This window comes from Staurois parvus, unplaced genomic scaffold (genome assembly GCF_062004578.1).
Source record: "Staurois parvus isolate SC_StPar_1 unplaced genomic scaffold, SC_StPar_1.0 ptg000019l, whole genome shotgun sequence".
NCBI lineage: Eukaryota > Metazoa > Chordata > Amphibia > Anura > Ranidae > Staurois > Staurois parvus.
In genome coordinates this window covers 30,792,469-30,811,531 of record NW_028317815.1, presented here as the reverse complement: position 1 = coordinate 30,811,531, position 19,063 = coordinate 30,792,469, and the positions used below count along the sequence as shown (strand labels likewise).

General features: G+C 42.6%; 1 protein-coding gene across 6 annotated transcripts in view; it reads right to left on the bottom strand.

Moving 5' to 3' along the window:
- Positions 1 to 19,063, bottom strand: part of FRMD4A (FERM domain containing 4A) — a 558,898-nt gene that overhangs the window by 150,361 nt on the left and 389,474 nt on the right. For all 6 annotated transcript variants that reach the window (XM_089686117.1, XM_089686116.1, XM_089686118.1 and 3 more), the window contains exon 5: positions 4,952 to 5,036. In XM_089686117.1, coding sequence (XP_089542243.1) covers positions 4,952 to 5,036 — 85 coding nt within the window. The remainder of the gene's footprint in view (positions 1 to 4,951; positions 5,037 to 19,063) is intronic.

Here is a 19,063-nt window from a genome sequence, read left to right as displayed (position 1 = left end):
CACTGTTACCGACCCAGCTAGTCTGACCTCGCTCACTCCTAGCAGTCATCCATCCATCCCGCTCGGATCGGGACCTGTGATCCCCTTCACAGCAGGCTCATCCCGGGCACACACCCTCAGCGGGACCCCTCTACCACCGCCGGGGGTGCCCAGGGGCGCGACCTGGTTCCAGTCTTGCACCAAGTCCATCCCCACCATCAGGGGCTCTAGTGAAAAGGCAGACTGGGACTTAGACTCCGCGTCCTGGGAAACCCCGTGGACCACTAGAGATCCCGTTGGGCGGAGCCTGACAGGTCGGTTAATTGGTTCCTGTCTAAAACTGGTCCTAGTATGTATGAATGTAAGGTAGGGACCTTAGACTGTACGCCCCTTGAGGGTTAGGGACTGATGGGAATGTACAATATATATGTAAAGTGCTGCATAAATTGACAGCGCTATATAAGTACCTGTCATAAATAAATAAATATATAGTACATAGTGAGCTTTAGTTTAAGTTAAGGATGATGTTATACTACTTTCCTTCATACCACTACTGGTATAAAATTAATCTTTCCACGCACCAAATTATGTAAATCGACTGAATTCATGTAAATCTGCTCTCAGAATAGTACATGCACATACTTTCCAATGTTTTCTCTAGCATGTGCTGAATATTGAGGTGGCTTAAAAGAGCATGGGTAAATAAAGAATAAGGCTACATATGGTATATTCTGTGCACAGTCTGCAGTCCTCATACCTACAAAATACTTTAGTAATTAAAAAATCCTTCCATGTGTACACTCAGGGGCTATGGAATACTTTGTTGCCAGTACTAAACAAAGTACTGTACATTTGGACCCCTATTATATCAGAGTCCCCACCCCATGTCTAGTACTTTAGATTGTACACCCCTTGAGAGTTAGGGACTGATGTGAATGTACAATATATATGTAAAGTGCTGTGTAAATTGACAGCGCTATATAAGCACCTGAAATAAATAAATAAATCCTTGGTTGAGTTGTGTCCTGGGCAAGTGACTCAGCCTTCAATGTTACATGGTTGCAATGCTTGGGCGCCCCCTTGTGTCCACTTATACTTATTGATTTTATCAATAGTCAGTGGCATTGTTCCCTTGTTTCCCCTCCTGAGGTCTATGCTTTGCTGCCTTTTAATAAATAATTTGCGCTAGTAAATATATATAAATATATGTAAAGAAATCATCAAATCATAAGTCCAGAAAAATATATATATACCAATACCACAGAAAAATATAAAAAACTTTTTAGGTGCAAAAAAAAAACAAAAAAAAAAAAAAAAAAAACTTTTGTGCAAAAGGAGTGTCTCAATATAAAAAAAGTGTCTCAATATAAAAAAAATTTCACCAAAAAACCTTGATAATATAATGGCAGATCATCCATAAAAATATCTTCAGAAACGGAAGCTCTCCAACACACCGATCCTCATCGATCGAAATAACAGGACGAAAAACTTTGTAGTTAATCGAAAATCCACTTCTCCAATAGAAAAAGGACCACCTTCAAACGTATCCATGGGGGGAAATGCCAAGCACTCGAGAGAAACAGAAAGACTTCATGGTGCAATATTATAAAAACCAATTCCTTTATTAGATACTCATTGCACTTACTCAAGAGGTGTCCCAGCCGACACCAGCATCAACAGCATCAACAACAATCACATAAACGAGCCTGACTACTCAGCACATGTGCAATAGCTGGCAGTCAAAAACGTAATGACATCACATCAATCAAGCTCCGCCCTACGCGTTTCGTCATCGACGTCCTCACGGAGCGGATGTGAGGACGTTGATGACGAAACGCGTAGGGTGGAGCTTGATTGATGTGATGTCATTACGTTTTTGACTGCCAGCTATTGCACATGTGCTGAGTAGTCAGGCTCGTTTATGTGATTGCTGTTGATGCTGTTGATGCTGGTGTCGGCTGGGACACCTCTTGAGTAAGTGCAATGAGTATCTAATAAAGGAATTGGTTTTTATAATATTGCACCATGAAGTCTTTCTGTTTCTCTTGAGTGCTTGGCATTTCCCCCCATGGATACGTTTGAAGGTGGTCCTTTTTCTATTGGAGAAGTGGATTTTCGATTAACTACAAAGTTTTTCGTCCTGTTATTTCGATCGATGAGGATCGGTGTGTTGGAGAGCTTCCGTTTCTGAAGATATTTTTATGGATGATCTGCCATTATATTATCAAGGTTTTTTGGTGAAATTTTTTTTATATTGAGACACTTTTTTTATATTGAGACACTCCTTTTGCACAAAAGTTTTGTTTTGTTTTTTTGCACCTAAAAAGTTTTTTATATTTTTCTGTGGTATTGGTATATATATATTTTTCTGGACTTATGATTTGATGATTTCTTTACATATATTTATATATATTTACTAGCGCAAATTATTTATTAATTGGTACACTTTATATATGGTGGTTTTTTTGCAGCTGGTACACTATTAGTAAGTTATACAATTTTGACCATAGGCGCTATTATTAATTTTTCTTATTTTTGCTGCCTTTTGCTGGATCTGGGTTGAGGGGACCTGCCTATGGGAGCAATAGTGCATCTGATGATCTACCTTGAATAAGTGCATCTCCTCAAGTAGTTTTCCTTCCCTATGAAGCTTTTTGTGAAACATATTAAACTAACTACTTGCTCACCAGAAAATGAAGACATTTGGTAATGAGTCTTGCAAATGTATCTTTACTACTTTACTATTTTGTGCTGACATTTGTGGATGTTTTTAACAGCTTGTAGACTGCCAGCAGTACATTTACTGCTGGCTGGCTGGTGGTCCCCCCCCCCCTGCGCACCATGACGTACCCATGCATCACAGTGAACTTCTTGGTTTAAAGGCACATATCCTGCTGACCTGTGCTATGACTCGACACAGCACACGTTTGTCAGCAGGTTACAACATATGATTTTGACTGTATACCTGATGAATGGCTGTGGCCAATCACAGCACAGATTGGATGTTTCCACCTGTTTTTAACCGCTTCTAGACTGCCAGCAGTACATTTACTGCTGGCAGACGGCTCCCTCAGGCACCATGATGTACCCATGCATCGCAGTGAACTTCTTGGTTTAGAGGTGCACACCCCCTGTTGATCTGTGCTGTGAATCGACACATCACAAGTTTTTCAGCAGGTTACAGCCAATGATTTTGGCTGTACACCTGCTGATCAATTGTGGCCAATCACAGCACACAGCAACACAGATTCTGTCTGAACCTTTCCCTGCTTTCAGTAACTGTACAGAAGTGAAAGGAAAGAGAGACCCAGCCAGATCTGTAAGTAAAAGCAGCATGCTTGCATACACTTGTTAGGCACACAGTTAACCCCTTGATTACCCTCCTGATCACTCCTGTCACCCAGCCAGTGTCATTAGTACAGTGTTTGTCAGTGGCAGTTAGTTAATAAATTTCCCTCCCAGACAGTGTCATTAGCGCCACATTGCACTATAAGTTGCTGATCACTGCCATTACTAGTATAATGACTATACAGAGCAGTATTTTGATCAAGAACAGAACTATACTAGTGTCCCCAATAGTATAGTGTTCCCAAAAACACAATTTGTTTTTGCTAAAGACATGTAGTAGAATACATTTTGGCCTAAATTTATGAAGAAATTTGATTTTACTGGATATGCTTTATAACAGTAGAAAGTAGAAAATATTGTTGTTGTTTTTTTCAAATTTCATTTTTTTTTTGTTTATATAATAATAGTAAATAAAACTCCCAGTGGTGATCAAATATCACCAAAAGAAAGCTCTATTTGTGTGAAAAAAATAATATATTTAATTTGGGTACAGTGTTGCTTCACTGAGCAATTGCCAGTTAAAGTAGCAGAGCTGAAAAGCAAAAAATGCCCTGGTCATGAAGGGGGTAAAACTTTCTGGAGGTCATGAGGTTAAGAGACCTTCTTAAAAAAACAAGTTATGTATCAATAAAATATTACATTTTAATTTTATGTATGTCAGTTATTTTGGCACTTCTAAAGCTGCACTAACTCAGTTTTTTTGTTTTTGAATGGTTCTGGTATTAGAGATATAGTACCTAGTTGGCCTTCCCACAATTCCCCCTGTATTCTACAAGTTACAGTCAGAGCCTAAACTTATTGAAGTGCAAGACTGGCTGCAAAACACACTGGCTGTTATCTAGCCTGCCTTGTGTCAGGAGAACAGTTAGCAGGGCAGTGGAGGTGATGCAGGATAATACTTAGCTGTGCAGAACTTTGTGATTCTTGCCAAAATGTGGGGCTATTGGGAGGTATGATTGAGTCCATCCACCATACTTAAGAACCAACAGCTCGGTGACAGAAGTGGGATGGGACAGACCAATTTACACATTGAGAAGAAAAGTAATTATTCACATCTGGTCTTGACAGTTCTGGATTACTCAAGAACATACTGAAAAGTATGTGAAAGCACCTATGAGTGTTTGATTTCCATCATTGTTGCTGTTTTACAACATCTAGTGTTTCACTTTAAAGTCTCATTCACACAGACAGCTGGGGAAGGGGGGGGTTAAAAACAGGTGAGCAAGTGCTTTCATCGCCCCCTGACCACCCACCTAAAAGATAGCATATTTGTACACATGCTGCAGAAACACACTTATATCACCTGTCATGTTCGTCAGCAATACCACAATCAAACATGACCCCTTCAAATGAATAGGATCCCAGCATAACCACGAGTCAAATGCTTGGACTATGGTTGCAGCACAGTATTTACATGCAAAATTCCAGATCAACTGTCCAAATAAAGTAAGCATTTGGGAGACTGTATTATAGCCTCCTGAATGCATGGCAGCCACTGCTCCACCATCAGCAGGAGCTACAAGGGTTGTGGCAGGTGTGAACATTTCCTAAGGATTGCAAATGTCATACCCCCTACATTAAAATATCCGTTTGAGTGGATTTAGTTATTTAAATAATATATTACCTTATATATACAGGACTTGGCATTCAGGAAGAATAGTTCAATTGTAGCATTATCCTTTAGGTAAGATATACTTTCAATATAAAACCTGCAAGAGAAAAGAGATGAATGTAAAACAATCAAATCAAACAAATCAGAAATGTGAAGGAATACATGATCGTTTAATCCAGTTGGTACAACTTTTTAAATAATCTATACAGGCACTTTCACATTTCACTTATTATGCTCCAGAGCATGTGAAAAGCTAAAAAAGAGTTTATGTTATTGTAGTGGAAGAGTACAGAAGTATGAATGAGTGGTACTGGGCCAGAAAACGTTATTGTAGTGGAAGAGTACAGAAGTATGGATGAGTTGTAATGGGCCAAAAATGTTATTGTAGTGGAAGAGTACAGTACTATGGATGAGTGGTACTGGGCCAGAAAATGTTATTGTAGTGGAAGAGTACAGAAGCATGGATGAGTGGTACTGGACCAGAAAACGTTATTGTAGTGGAAGAGTACAGAAGCATGGGTGAGCGGTACTGGGCCAGAAAATGTTATTGTAGTGGAAGAGTACAGAAGTATGGGTGAGCGGTACTGGGCCAGAAAATGTTATTGTAGTGGAAGAGTACAGAAGTATGGGTGAGCGGTACTGGGCCAGAAAATGTTATTGTAGTGGAAGAGTACAGAAGTATGGGTGAGCGGTACTGGGCCAGAAAATGTTATTGTAGTGGAAGAGTACAGAAGTATGGGTGAGCGGTACTGGGCCAGAAAATGTTATTGTAGTGGAAGAGTACAGAAGTATGGGTGAGCGGTACTGGGCCAGAAAATGTTATTGTAGTGGAAGAGTACAGTAGTATGGATGAGTGGTAATGGGCCAGAATGTGATTGGGGTACCAGACTTGGCACCGCAAACCAGGTTGACCACTAAAAAACATGTTATCTATGCAGATCTGAAGCACACAGCCATAATCACAAAAAATTAAACAATGATGTCTCATTGCAATCCCCCCCAGCCCTGGTCTACACAGTCAGCACCTTTGTTTGGCACTTCAACACTTTTGTTTAACTAGATATTCTTGTGTAAAAATCACAGCTCTCTTAAGCTCTGAACTGTCTTCTATTGTTGTAGACACACTGGGTGCTGCTTCATGGAACCCCTTCAGGCTCTATATAAACACAAGGTAAGAACTAAAGGGCTGAACGCTGGTAGTATCACTCAGCATTTTACTGCACAAACCATAAATTGTGCTTGCCTCCATCTGATGGGTCATCCCTCTAACGTGTTTCACCCCTTTTGGCTTAGTTGTAGAGTTCTCTACAATTATATAACCCTACATCCTGTATCATGGACACAATAGAAACCCTGCAGTATATCTCCAGTAAACAAAACTGCCAGCTACTGCTACTAAGTATAACAGATGCAAAGTTTAGTAATTGGAGTACAAAGTTTGATATGCTGTGGTGTTTGGAGAAGTGTGATAGTTGTTTTTAAAGTTTTTCAATGTGCCGCCACATGACATGTGGTGGTGCAGGTGACAGATTCGTGGACCTGTTGAAAAAAAGTATATGACTTTGGGGCAAGCAGCACATGCGGAGGTATATGGAGGCCGGGATGTCCATGAGGATACAGCTGAGTTCCTTCCCCACCACTGCAGCTGTCATGAAGATAGCACAGTGGGCAAGGAGTATCTAGCTGGGTGGGCAGAGCCTGATATGGTTTCAGAGGCCCTAGTTCCCCATCAGGTCTGCTGCCCATCTGATTAACAGCAGACAGTGGGGCAATTCATAATCAATTGAGAATCTGCTATTGGTTACAGAGTCCACCTATTGCCTGATATAAATCACAAGGAGAGAGTGGACCTCAGTATCTCAGTTTCCCTATCAGGCTCCAACCATTGTCAGCATCACTGGTTGCTAGGAGACTGTTGGCTGTGAAGCAGACAGCATCCAATCAGTGACAGGTAAGGAGGGTAGTGGGTATCAGCAGAAACATGCCACTCTGCTACATAGCATACAGAGACAGGCACTCTGCCACTCTCTGTATGACAATTTACAGTTGGTCTTGCATTACCTCCAGTTTTGTTATCTAGGAAGTGGAATTAATTTTTTTTTAAATGACTGCACCTAGTGTCAGTAAAGCTACAGAAACTGGCAAGCAGGGTCTTTTTAATCTGGTGCAAGCCATTTTAAAAGGCCACACTGCCAGGAAAGCATCCCTAGGGCTGTATTGAATTCCTCCAAGTATCCCTCTGTATCACATATCCTAGCAAACACAGTCAATCTACAGACCGGCTTATAGTTACTGCTTTTACTCAATGAGCCCAAGGATCAGGGCTATGGGAGTATAAGCTTTGAGTGGGTACAGCACTAGCAGCGGGAATGTTAACCAGTTTTGTAGTGCATCTCAGTATACTTAGTGCTTGGTGCATTTGCCACATGTGAGTGGTTCTGCTTTTTGAATTTTAGTTTAATAAAAAGAAATATACTCTGCTCTTGTTTCATGTCTAATTTAATTCATTTATTAACTATGTACATTACGTGCAACAATATGCTGTTATCTGGGATATGAAGCTTGATGTTCTAAATACCAGGGGACTGTATCTGGATTCTAAGGGTACAATACTGTGTTGTTTGGCCTGCTCTAACTAAAAGGTTAAAGAATTCTGGAAAGTTGATCCCACTATCAGATGATGGATCTTTTTGTGGTTTTTCACTGGGTACAATACATAACGATGCAGAAGACAAACTGGAAGATGCAGGCATTGTGCTAAAACTGTGGTTTATTGGGGGAAAAGACATTCTCTCAGTTACAGTAAAGCAAAGCACAAGTAGCTGCTCTAAAGGGTCCTAGATGTAGCAGGGCAGACAGTCCCTGGAACTTCTTCTCTAACCATCAGGTGTTGGATGAGCTGCAGGATCATTGTGTGCTTCCTACTACTTAATATGGACTTTATGTACCGAGGGACATACTAGGATACACATGTACTGTACACTGCTTAGTTGTCATACTATTGTAGCACCCTCCTAGTTAGCAAGGGAGAGCTCTAGTTCTGATTATTAGTTAGAGGCCGAGTAGCAGCCTAGGTGTGATAGCTAGCAAGGTCAAATGTGGATCAGAGCTGAGAGGTTCTGCAGACCAGCTCTCTGGAATTTCCCCATGCTCTAGGACTTTGGAGAATGATCTAGAAGCAGTGGGTGGATGTGAGGAGTGGCTGGTCTGTACTCTTTGAGGATCTTGGCCAATCCCCAACAGGAGGCTTGGCAAGGGGTCAGGACAGCCTTTAAGAGTAACTGAGCCTGCTCAGCAGGAGAGAGTTGGAGGAGAGTTCAGGTGGAAGATGTAAAGGAAGTGAGGCTGGAGAGCAGGAGCCTGGGAGGGGCCCAGATGGGAGAAGGGACCTAGGAAGGAGGAAAGCTTAGGACTTCACTGGCCCCCAGAGCAAGAACCACCTGTGCAGCAGGGAAAGAGTGGCCCAGCTAGAAGGTCTGGTAGCAGCCACCAACCCACCAGCAGCAGCAGCACAGGAGAAGGACCTACATCCCTCTGGGCCAGTAAGAGGACAGAGGTACTCTGGTGGAAAATCAGATTAGCTTATCACCAGGGTCTGTTCACACTGTAGTGGCAGGCACAGGATCCCCTGTCAAGGGAAACACCCAGTACAGCTGGATGAGGAAAGGATTCATTTGGGGTCTGTACTTTAGGAGATGCTGGCAAGCTCTTCAGAAGAGGGACTTTTTGCTGTAAAGACTTGAACATAGTTTCTATGGAGTTTGTCCTCTGTTGCCATTACCCTTGGGCATCCCATATACCCCTTACCCTATCCAAATTAAATGTGCCTAATAAAACTTCAGAAAACAAGCTCAAGGACTGGTTACTGTCTCCTGATGCAAGTCTGAGTGAAGGAAATGCGTGTTGCCTGGCTGTGCTATAGGGAGACCCAAACTTCAGCAACTCCTAAGGAGGGAGTGCTACACTATTTATTATGGAATACTCAAGGAATGTTATATTATAGACACAAAAAAAAAATCACATTTGCATTTGCATTATGTGGTAATTTGATGTAGATTTCTTCATGGATGTATTGGCATGTTGTTTATAAATAGGTGCATTTTTGTTTTATTTATAGCATCAATCTCAATCATTTTTAGCATCAAGCATCAATCATTTTTGGGGGATTGTTTTCACCTGGAAAATAGCAGATTTGTAACAGTATCATATATTTTGTATATTGTGTATAACTTTATTTATGATGACCATATATATCCTAGATAGCATAGTGTACTTTCTCTTTACTATAATAATCATTGATGCATGACACTGGAAGGAAAATGGAACATTCACTTTTTTTTTAAAGCAGTGCACCACAGTGTAATCCATTAGCATTTTGATGTGCTGCAAAGTGGACCCTATGGCACCTACAGTCCTTGTGTGTTAGGTCGCCATAACACAGTGAATTATGTATTAGTGCGCATTGTGGAAATGCTAGGTAAAACAATCAAATGTCCTTTCAACAATGTGACTCAAACTGAAATGACAGGTGCTGCTCATGGCTCGCAAGTCAAAGAGTCAAGTGCAATAAAATCCACCTTATGAGGTCATTACTCACTGCCGCTGTATGAGCACTAAAGAAAGTGAAGCATTTTGATCCAAACATCAGCACTGTAAGAGTATGCTAAATAATGTTTACCTCCCAAGGAGGTATACCTTTTTTTTTTTCAAAAAATATTTTATTAATATAAGAATAGACAAGATAGCATATAGAGCATATACAGCTATAAAGCACAGTCAGAACACAGACATGACATATTGCTTCCCGTTTCGCAGACGGGACTTAGTGTGAACTGTAATACAAAGCAATGTGGTGTAGAACAATACATCAAGCATACAATTCAAACCATTGGATACGTAGAGGAAAGTAGGTACATCACTGAAGGTGTATGTCGTCTCGTCTTGAGTATCAGCAATTCTTAATGATGAGGTGATATGAAGATTAGAGCATGGAAGGCATTAGATGTTGTTAAAGTCATGGTTTATGTGTTTATAGCTTAAGTGTATAATATAGCTGAAGTTAGTCATATCTGCGTGAAGGTGAATGCACTATTTGGTTGGTGAAGAATGACTGATAAGGTGGTATAACAGGTGTGAAAAAAGAGAGAGGTCAGAAAGAAGAACAGCAAGAAAAAGAGATGTAGGATGAGATGGTAGGTGGGATATAAAAAAAAAAAAAAAAAAATGTAATATGGGGGGGGGGGGGGGGGGGAGTAATGGGTTGAGTGACAGTAGCGCATATAGGCAATAAAAAGTTAAAATGGATCACCTCCCCAAGTATTAGCCGAGCCGGAAGGGTAATATTAAAGCTTAGAATATGTTACGTGCAAGATCAGACAGTGGGGTAACACGTGGATCAGAAACCCCATAAAGCATATCAAGATATAGCTCTACAGCCTATCTTTACGTGTGATAAAAGTGTCTTCGGTGAACCGGGTATTCCCCGATACAGCATTGTATTAGGACATTTAATCCGGGGATATAGATTGATTATTTACTATTAGGTGATAGGTAGAAGTGGATTTGAAATGACTCCAGCATGCCCATGTTTTCCAAAATCTCTCGGGATGTTCCTTAGCTATAGAGAACAGTTCCTTCATTTCCTCAGTTTTGTCGATCCTAGCAAACCATTCTCGTACAGTAGGAACATGTGTGGAGCGCCAGTGTACTGGAATACATTGCTTTGCAGCATTCACCATGTGCATAGCGAGTGACTTGCGGTATGTCCGAAATGGAAGTGTGGTATGGTGAAGCAAAAATTGTGCGGGAGAAAGGTCTAGGGCATACGTAGTAACTTGTGTGATTGTAGATCGAACTTTCCCCCAGAAGAGTTGTAACAATGGGCAATCCCACCAAAAGTGCAGGAGTGTACCCGTAGTTTGATGGCATCTCCAACACAAATCAGAAATGTTGGGGTTGAAGCGGTGAAGCAGGGATGGAACCCTTTACCATCTAGAGTAAATTTTAAAGTTATTTTCTTGTGTGGATACACATATAGACCCTTTGTGTATGTGTTCATATATGTGGTCCCAGTCTTCAGGTGACAGTTGGATTTGTAGGTCAGCGCTCCAGGCCTTGCAAGCTTTCCTAGTTGAGAGGTCATTGGTGTGTTCGAGACATGTATTAAGCAGGGATATAACATGTCTCTGGGGAGAGTCTGTTGAGCAAAGTTTCTCAAAGGGGGTAAGATGTCTATTATGTTCTTTTAGGTGGGGTGAGCTGTGGATAAAGTGGTGGAGTTGTCTATACATCCAAGGTGTTAAGGTCCGGGTAGGCCATTTATTCATAAGGAGGTCTCTGGATAAGAGCCAGCCGTCTTTGAAGAAGTGATGCAGACTCACGCCGTCTGTGAGGCCAACTCCCGCAAGAAAGTCACACGACATACCAGGGGGAAGTCTGGGTTCAATCCGATAGGAGTGAGTGGACCAGGGGTGGATGAGAACGCTGTATGCTTACTGATCTGCTGGTAACAGGACAAAAAAGGGCCTATCAGAATGTGTTCCTTGAATTGCGATGGAATGTGAGAATTTGGCAGCCAAGGGGAGGTGGCGAGCGGGGTCTCCGAAAAAGCAGTTTCCAATTCAACCCAGGCCTTGTGAGTATGGTTCGCGGACCAATCGACTATTCTTGCCATTTGACAAGCTTTGTAATAGCGGGAGATGTCAGGTAACCCTATACCTCCACATGTTTTGGGCATGGTTAGTTGGTCAAAGCCAATTCTAGGGCGTTTATTACTCCATAGAAACGAGGTACATAATGTTTTGCCGGACTTGAAAAAGGAGTTGGGCAATTTAATTGGAATGGTTTGTAATAGATATAAAAGTCTTGGGAGCACATTCATCTTAATGATAGCTGCTCTGCCAAACCAAGAAAAAGACGGTTTATCCCATGTTTGCAGATCTTTGGTAATGTTACGTAAGATGGGTAGAAAGTTTTTGGCGTAGAGTTCTTTGAGATGGGTTGGCAGTTGGATTCCAAGGAGGTATACCTTTAATTGGAGCAATATATAATGATAAGTAACATCAAAGAATATGGTAGCCAGGATGAAGCAATGGAATCATCCGCTCCTCAGGATCTCAAGCCTGGAGAAAACTCAGTTGTGGTAAGCAGATGGACCTGCCGGGGATCGCAATGATCCGAAAGTGACATCACCACAACCACAGAGAGGGCGGAAGCTGGATTCTGACCTTGGAACACAAGCTAAGTTGGTAACTGTGACAACGCGTTTTGCACGCATGCGCTTTATCAAGCTGATCAAGGCTCCACCAGGTCCTCTTTTACAGCAACTGTGTCAAGGTCCTACCTTTTCCCTGAGGTTATGTTACTCCATGTGCTGGCGTCCATCTTGGATTCTGCTGTGCATGGTGGGAATCCTTTTATGCCTTCAGGTCTCTGTGGTCCATCCCCCAGAGGGGTGTGGCTGATGACATATAAGCGTGTGGCCCGCACATGCTCTTTGCACTTGTGTCTTGTGTCTTTGTGTCGCTATTACTCTGTTCTGACTCTCGTGACTCTCCTGGTATCTGATTCGGCTTGTGACTCGACTATTCTTTGTATTCTCCTTTGATCTGACCCTCTGTTGCTGAACCCGGCTCGTGACCTGTGATTCTCGTCTTCTGTCCTGTACTGTTTTGTCCTGTTGTTGTTGACCCGGCTTGTCTGACTACTCTTTTGTCTCTTCCACCAGCTACACGCCATTGGCGGCGGCCATTACCGCAGCTGAGGTGTCTCGGGGCCACGACCTGGTTCCTGGCTGCGTCAAGTCCATCCCCACCATCAGGGGCCCTGGTGAAGGGCAGCCTGGGACTTAGACTCCGCGCCCTGAGGGACTTCGGTCTGTGGGTGGTGGTTGTCGTCAGCCAGTGCGTTACATTGTTAGGCCTGCCTGTCCGTTCCTCGGCCCCTTCCCTGACAAACTGCCTGGAGTGCAGACAAGAACAGGGCTCGCCCCAGCTCTAGACATCTAAAAAGTCCTGCGAGTCAAACATCTCAAAACCCTACGAGAGGGTATAAATGACAGCCTCAGCCTGGGATCCAACAGTCTACATCCTTTCAACAGTCACCTTTTATTGTCATGGTTTAAATCTTCTTTTTGTAAAAAACCCCCCAAAACATCAGTATTATATTTATCCCTAACCTTTGGAATTCACTTTTGCTAACATGAAATTAAATATGAATTCCTACAGTGAATGCAATCAATATATGTATTCACCCCATACTGGTATCAGAATTCAATATTCTTTTAAAGCAGTACCACAATATACTGATACACAAAGGCATTAAACACAGCATTCACTTTGCTTAATATTCTTCTAAAGTGAAAATGGACTATAAAACTTTCCTGAAGAAATAGCATTTTCTTTTGCTTTGTATACGCTTTTATTCTGAACAGGTTTACTAAAACAACAACTGTAGACTAGGTTCAGAGACTTGCACAAAGGCCTGTTAACCATATTGACCTAAAACAATTTCCTTCATTTTGTCTTCCATAATTTCAACGCTAGATGGAGCTGACACACTTCATGTTAAAAGATGAGATGATCTCTACTGATGCAAAAAAAAAAAAAAAAAAAGCAAAATGCGCTCTCTTTCTTTAAGAATGGGAAAAATAAGCTCACGGGTCTGTTAAACACACTGACGAAAACAAAATGAGCATACTAAAATAGCTGATACTTTGTGACAAGATTTGAACTGTACATGCATCTGAAACACACCCAATTAAGCTAATTTAAAGGTACACAGCTGAGCTTATGAATAAAATGCAAAAAGGTCCCATAACAATTAGGACTCATCTTTCCTGCATTATAAACTGAACTCTGGCTGCAAAGGGTTAAAACGCTTTGCACAATATTGTAATTTGCAACCAATTATATGTGCCCAGTTAGTTTATATATAAAAACTTCAATTTTGATATTAATTTTTAATCAAAAAAATGTGCTGGTAACAGAAAACAAAAGTCATATCATGTGGGATTTGCATTCTCTGTTATTGTTTATGCTTGTGTAAAGACTTTTGCATCTCAGTTTTCTCTGTTAATTGTTCTCAATAGCAAGCAGATAATCATTAAAAAATCAAAGCTGTATTTTTACACTAAGTAGTGATGCATGTGCCTTTGTTAGACGTGTTACTATTATTACAGAACTATATATAGGCTGTGCTTAATTAGCAGAGTGTAATAGAAGGAGGAAGATGATTATAGAGCGACTAGAGAGTGTTTACCAGGCACATCCAGAGACAGCAGGGGAGGGAGGCAAGCAGGGCCCCAGTGCAGACACAATTATCATCTGTTGGGAGCTGACACCAGACTGCAGACTAAGTTTGCCAGTGTCGGGAAAGCGGGAGTCAAGGAGATAAGGAGTTCCCAAGAGAATGAAGGAGGCCTTGTTATGAAGACACAATCACAGATGTGATTTGACTGCACTTTCACAATATCTTGACATCAGTACACCAAAAAAATTGAGGCATCAGACAGAAGGCTGTTTTACAGCTTGAAGGTCTGAATTGTATTCGGATGAATTTACTGGCATGATCATTAAACTACAAGAGCTTGTTTCCTTTCTGTTTTTAAAAATAGACATATTTTTCAGTGCCACATTAAAAAAAATGAAAATGTGTGCAATCAAATGTTGAATCACAAACATCAACATGCATGAAAAAGAAAAACCTTATCTGCCCTTCAGTGTAAAAAACATGACATGAGATCCTGAAGAATATAAGGAGGCGCATCCAATCCATAGTGTACCAATAATCCACTCATGCACTTGATACCCTCCTTAGACTGGGGAAATCTATATTTCTAAATGAACTTGGATGGACTACAATCTCCTTCATGTAAACTGTGACAAGACCGAAGTCATGCTTATTGGCACTCCCCGTCAATTATGTAAGGCCAGTCCTAATAGTCTATCTATAGTTGGCATTGTACTTGAGCTTCAGTCTAAGTACAAAATGTTGTAAGAACATCTTTTTTCCACTTGAGAAACATTGCTAGGCTGCGTCCTATGCTATCATACACTGTAGCTGAAAAGCTGATCCATATATTTGTGTTCTCCCAACATGATTACTGCAATGCTCTACTCGTTGGTGTACCTAAATACGCTAATAATCGGCTACAATATGTACAACATTCTGCAGCCAGAATCCTGCCTAGGTCTGGTACAATTGACCATATTACCCCTATCGTGGAGCTCTTGCACTTGCTACCCATCAGGTTTCGCATAGACTTTAAGATCCTCTTGCACACCTAAAGGCTCTTCATGGTTTGTCACCCCATGATCTGTCTGAACATTTATCAACTTACCATCCTCCTCGTACACTCTACTGCTCAAATTCTGGTCTTCTGTGTGTGTCCCCTACTCACTTATACTCGATGAGAGATAGAGCCTTCTTCTGCTATGCCCCAAAACTCTGGAATTAGTTTCCAAAGAACATCAAAGAGCCATCTTCTATAAACTCATTCAAATCAAATCTAAAAACCTTTTTTTTTTAGACAAGCTTTCACGTAATTCTCCCTTTTTTCCTTTGTTTTATCCTATGTATTTCTTGTGTTTTCCTTGTAAAGTGCTTTGAGAAGCTACCTTTAAACGCGCTATATGAAATAAAGTTTTATTATTATTAATAATAATAATAATAATAATAATAATAATAATAATAATAAAGAAAAGCAAAAAAGGAGGGCACAGCAACCTAATGCATGATCATAAGCACCATTTATTAATAAATACGTGAAAGGATACTCACAAAGGTGGTAGATACAACAGTCTTTTGGACCTCTATGGCCTGGGAAGACCTTAGCAACATTGCACAAACCATTGCAAGAATGTTAACGTATCTTGCACTGGTTTGCAGGCCCAGAAGTGTTAGTGTGGATGGTTGAAGTTTACCTGGGTACAAAGGGAACCCAGGAAGGAAGGGGGGGGGGGGGGAGAGGTAGGAATTTGCTCTTTTGGAAATGAGGGGTAGGGAGAATACATCTCCCAGAAGGGGTCACTCATTAGAAGGAAAGTCTCCAGATCGTCCAAAGGGTTCAATTAGGCTGTTTGACTGTGTCCTCTAAATCTGGAGGAGGAGATTTAGCATTATTATCTGTAGATAGGGGTCTTCTATCATTTGACATGTATCCAAGGTCTCTATGTCATTCTGAATTTTTTCTTGTTGTACAATGTAGATGTAAGAGCTTCCATTTGGAAGATGTAATTCATTTTTGAGTAGCACTTGTTTTTGGTGGGTGGGGAATTCTGCTTCCCCAAGGGAGAGGCAGTCGTTTTCTGCTTTCAGTAAGTGGACCATTAAAGATGCCTTATAATTATAAGGTCTGTTTGTCAAGCAGAGTCGGCAAGCCACTGTGTTTTGACCCAGGTCTACCATGGTCAACTGCTTGAACGTATCTGTTACAGTATTCCAGAATGGCTGTGTCCTAATTTTGACTATGCTTTGTATATCTATATATACCTAGATATGGCCACAAGACATATCCTAGACAGTGCAATCAGTTAGACAGTGCAATTAGCATCACTGGATTAATACTGGATTAAGAAGATCACACACAGGACCAACCCACCTATAGTGCATGTTTTTTTCTCAAACAATGTAGTTCAAGCTGCAGGGTTTCTGCATTCAGTACCATTCCCAAAGCATTAAAGTGTATCAAAAACAAAAATGTAATATATTGCAGATTACAAGTTCTTAGATGTATTGGCTGCATTAGTTTCCTTTTTCAGGCTTTTTTTAACTTTATATTTACCTGGCAAATCTACGAATACTACACTTTCTGTCCTAGGATGACTACACTCACTCATCCCACTGTATCTGTGGAGGGAGCCATCATTGTCACTACCCTACACTCCTGGTTTGGATTACTAACCCCCCCTCCACTTTCCATCTCCTTTACATAGGGGGAATTTTTTGTAGCTCATAGAAGATAGCTGGGAAAACTCTTGTTTGAGATATTGGTTCAGGGCAAATAGAGTTAAGCTTGCCATAAATGGATCGAACCACACAAATTTTGAATCCATGCATGGGCACTGTGGTTGCACAGAAGTCAATCTATCATTTGACTTCCATAAACTGCCCTGTCAGATCCTCACCGCTCAATCAGCACTGCAAGCTATAATACTGATAAGTGTATTTTGACAGTGGGGAAATCTCCCCGCTGTCAGAATACAATAGCTCAGGAGGAAGGATTCTCACATCCACATCGAATGCATGGTTGGGGGAATCAAGTCAGTTTTTATGGTTCAACCTGCTGGCTGAACAAATAAAACCTTACTCATCTATAGGCTGCCTTACACTGGTAGTTTGCCAAGATAAATAGTTATTCTGTTATATTGGTCTAAAATGTAGCCTAGAGAAAGAAAACTAATGTAGCCACCACATCTAAGAATTGGCAAGCTGCAATTTGCTTTTGGGTTTAGATATCCTTTAAATCAGCGGTTCTCAACCTGGGGGTCGCGACCCCTTTGGGGGTCGAACGACCATTTCCCAGGGGTCGCCTAAGACCATCGGAAAACACATATTTCCGATGGTCTTAGGAACCGAGACACCGCTGCAGTCTCCGGCGATGTGTGGGCGGGATGATACGCTGCTGTCACCTGGCCACACCTCCGGGATCGCTCAGCAGCTCCGCCTCCTCGCCGCTGATTGGCCACCGGAACTGTAGCTCAGGAGAGGCACACAGGCGGCCAATCACCGGCGAGGAGGTGGAGCTTGGAGAGGAGGAGCCGAGCGGCAGCGCACGTACATCAAAGAAGACCGAGGGAGCTGCCGGAGCGAGTGAAGAGGAGAGCGGCCAGAGAAGGAAGACAGCTGACAGGTAAGTGAGAGAGCGAGCCCAGGCTGGAGCAGGGGTCAGCAAAGTAAGTATCATTGGTGTCAGTGGGAGGAATAGTGCCCCATCATTTGTGTCACTAATACCAACGATGGGGCACTATTCCTCCCCCCACTGACACCAACGATGGGGCACTATTCCTCCCCCCACTGACACCAACGATGGGGCACTATTCCTCCCCCTACTGACACCAACGATGGGGCACTATTCCTCCCCCCACTGACACCAACGATGGGGCACTATTCCTCCCCCAACTGACACCAACGATGGGGCACTATTCCTCCCCCCACTGACACCAACGATGTGGCACTATTCCTCCCCCCACTGACACCAACGATGTGGCACTATTCCTCCCCCCACTGACACCAACGATGGGGCACTATTCCTCCCCCCACTGACACCAACGATGGGGCACTATTCCTCCCCCCACTGACACCAACGATGGGGCAGTATTCCTCCCCCCACTGACACCAACGATGGGGCACTATTCCTCCCCCCACTGACACCAACGATGGGGCACTATTCCTCCCCCCACTGACACCAACGATGGGGCACTATTTCCCCCCCCCGACCCCAATGATGGGGCACTATTCTCCCCTCCACCACACTGACATCAATGATGGGGCACTATTCCTCCCACTGACACCAATGATGGGGCACTATTCCTCCCACTGACACCAATGATGTGGCACTATTCCTCCCACTGACACCAGTGATGGGGCACTACTCCCACTGACACCAGTGATGGGGCACTACTCCCCCCACTGACACCAGTGATGGGGCACTATTCCTCCCACTGACACCAATGATGGGGCACTACTCCCCCCACTGACACCAATGATGGGGCACTACTCCCCCCACTGACACCAATGATGGGGCACTATTCCTCCCACTGACACCAATGATGTGGCACTATTCCTCCCACTGACACCAGTGATGGAGCACTACTCCTCCCACTGACACCAGTGATGGGGCACTACTCCCCCCACTGACACCAGTGATGGAGCACTACTCCCCCCACTGACACCAATGATGGGGCACTACTCCCCCCACTGACACCAATGATGGGGCACTACTCCTCCCACTGACACCAATGATGGGGCACTACTCCTCCCACTGACACCAATGATGGGGCACTACTCCTCCCACTGACACCAATGATGGGGCACTATTCCTCCCACTGACACCAATGATGTGGCACTATTCCTCCCACTGACACCAGTGATGGAGCACTACTCCTCCCACTGACACCAGTGATG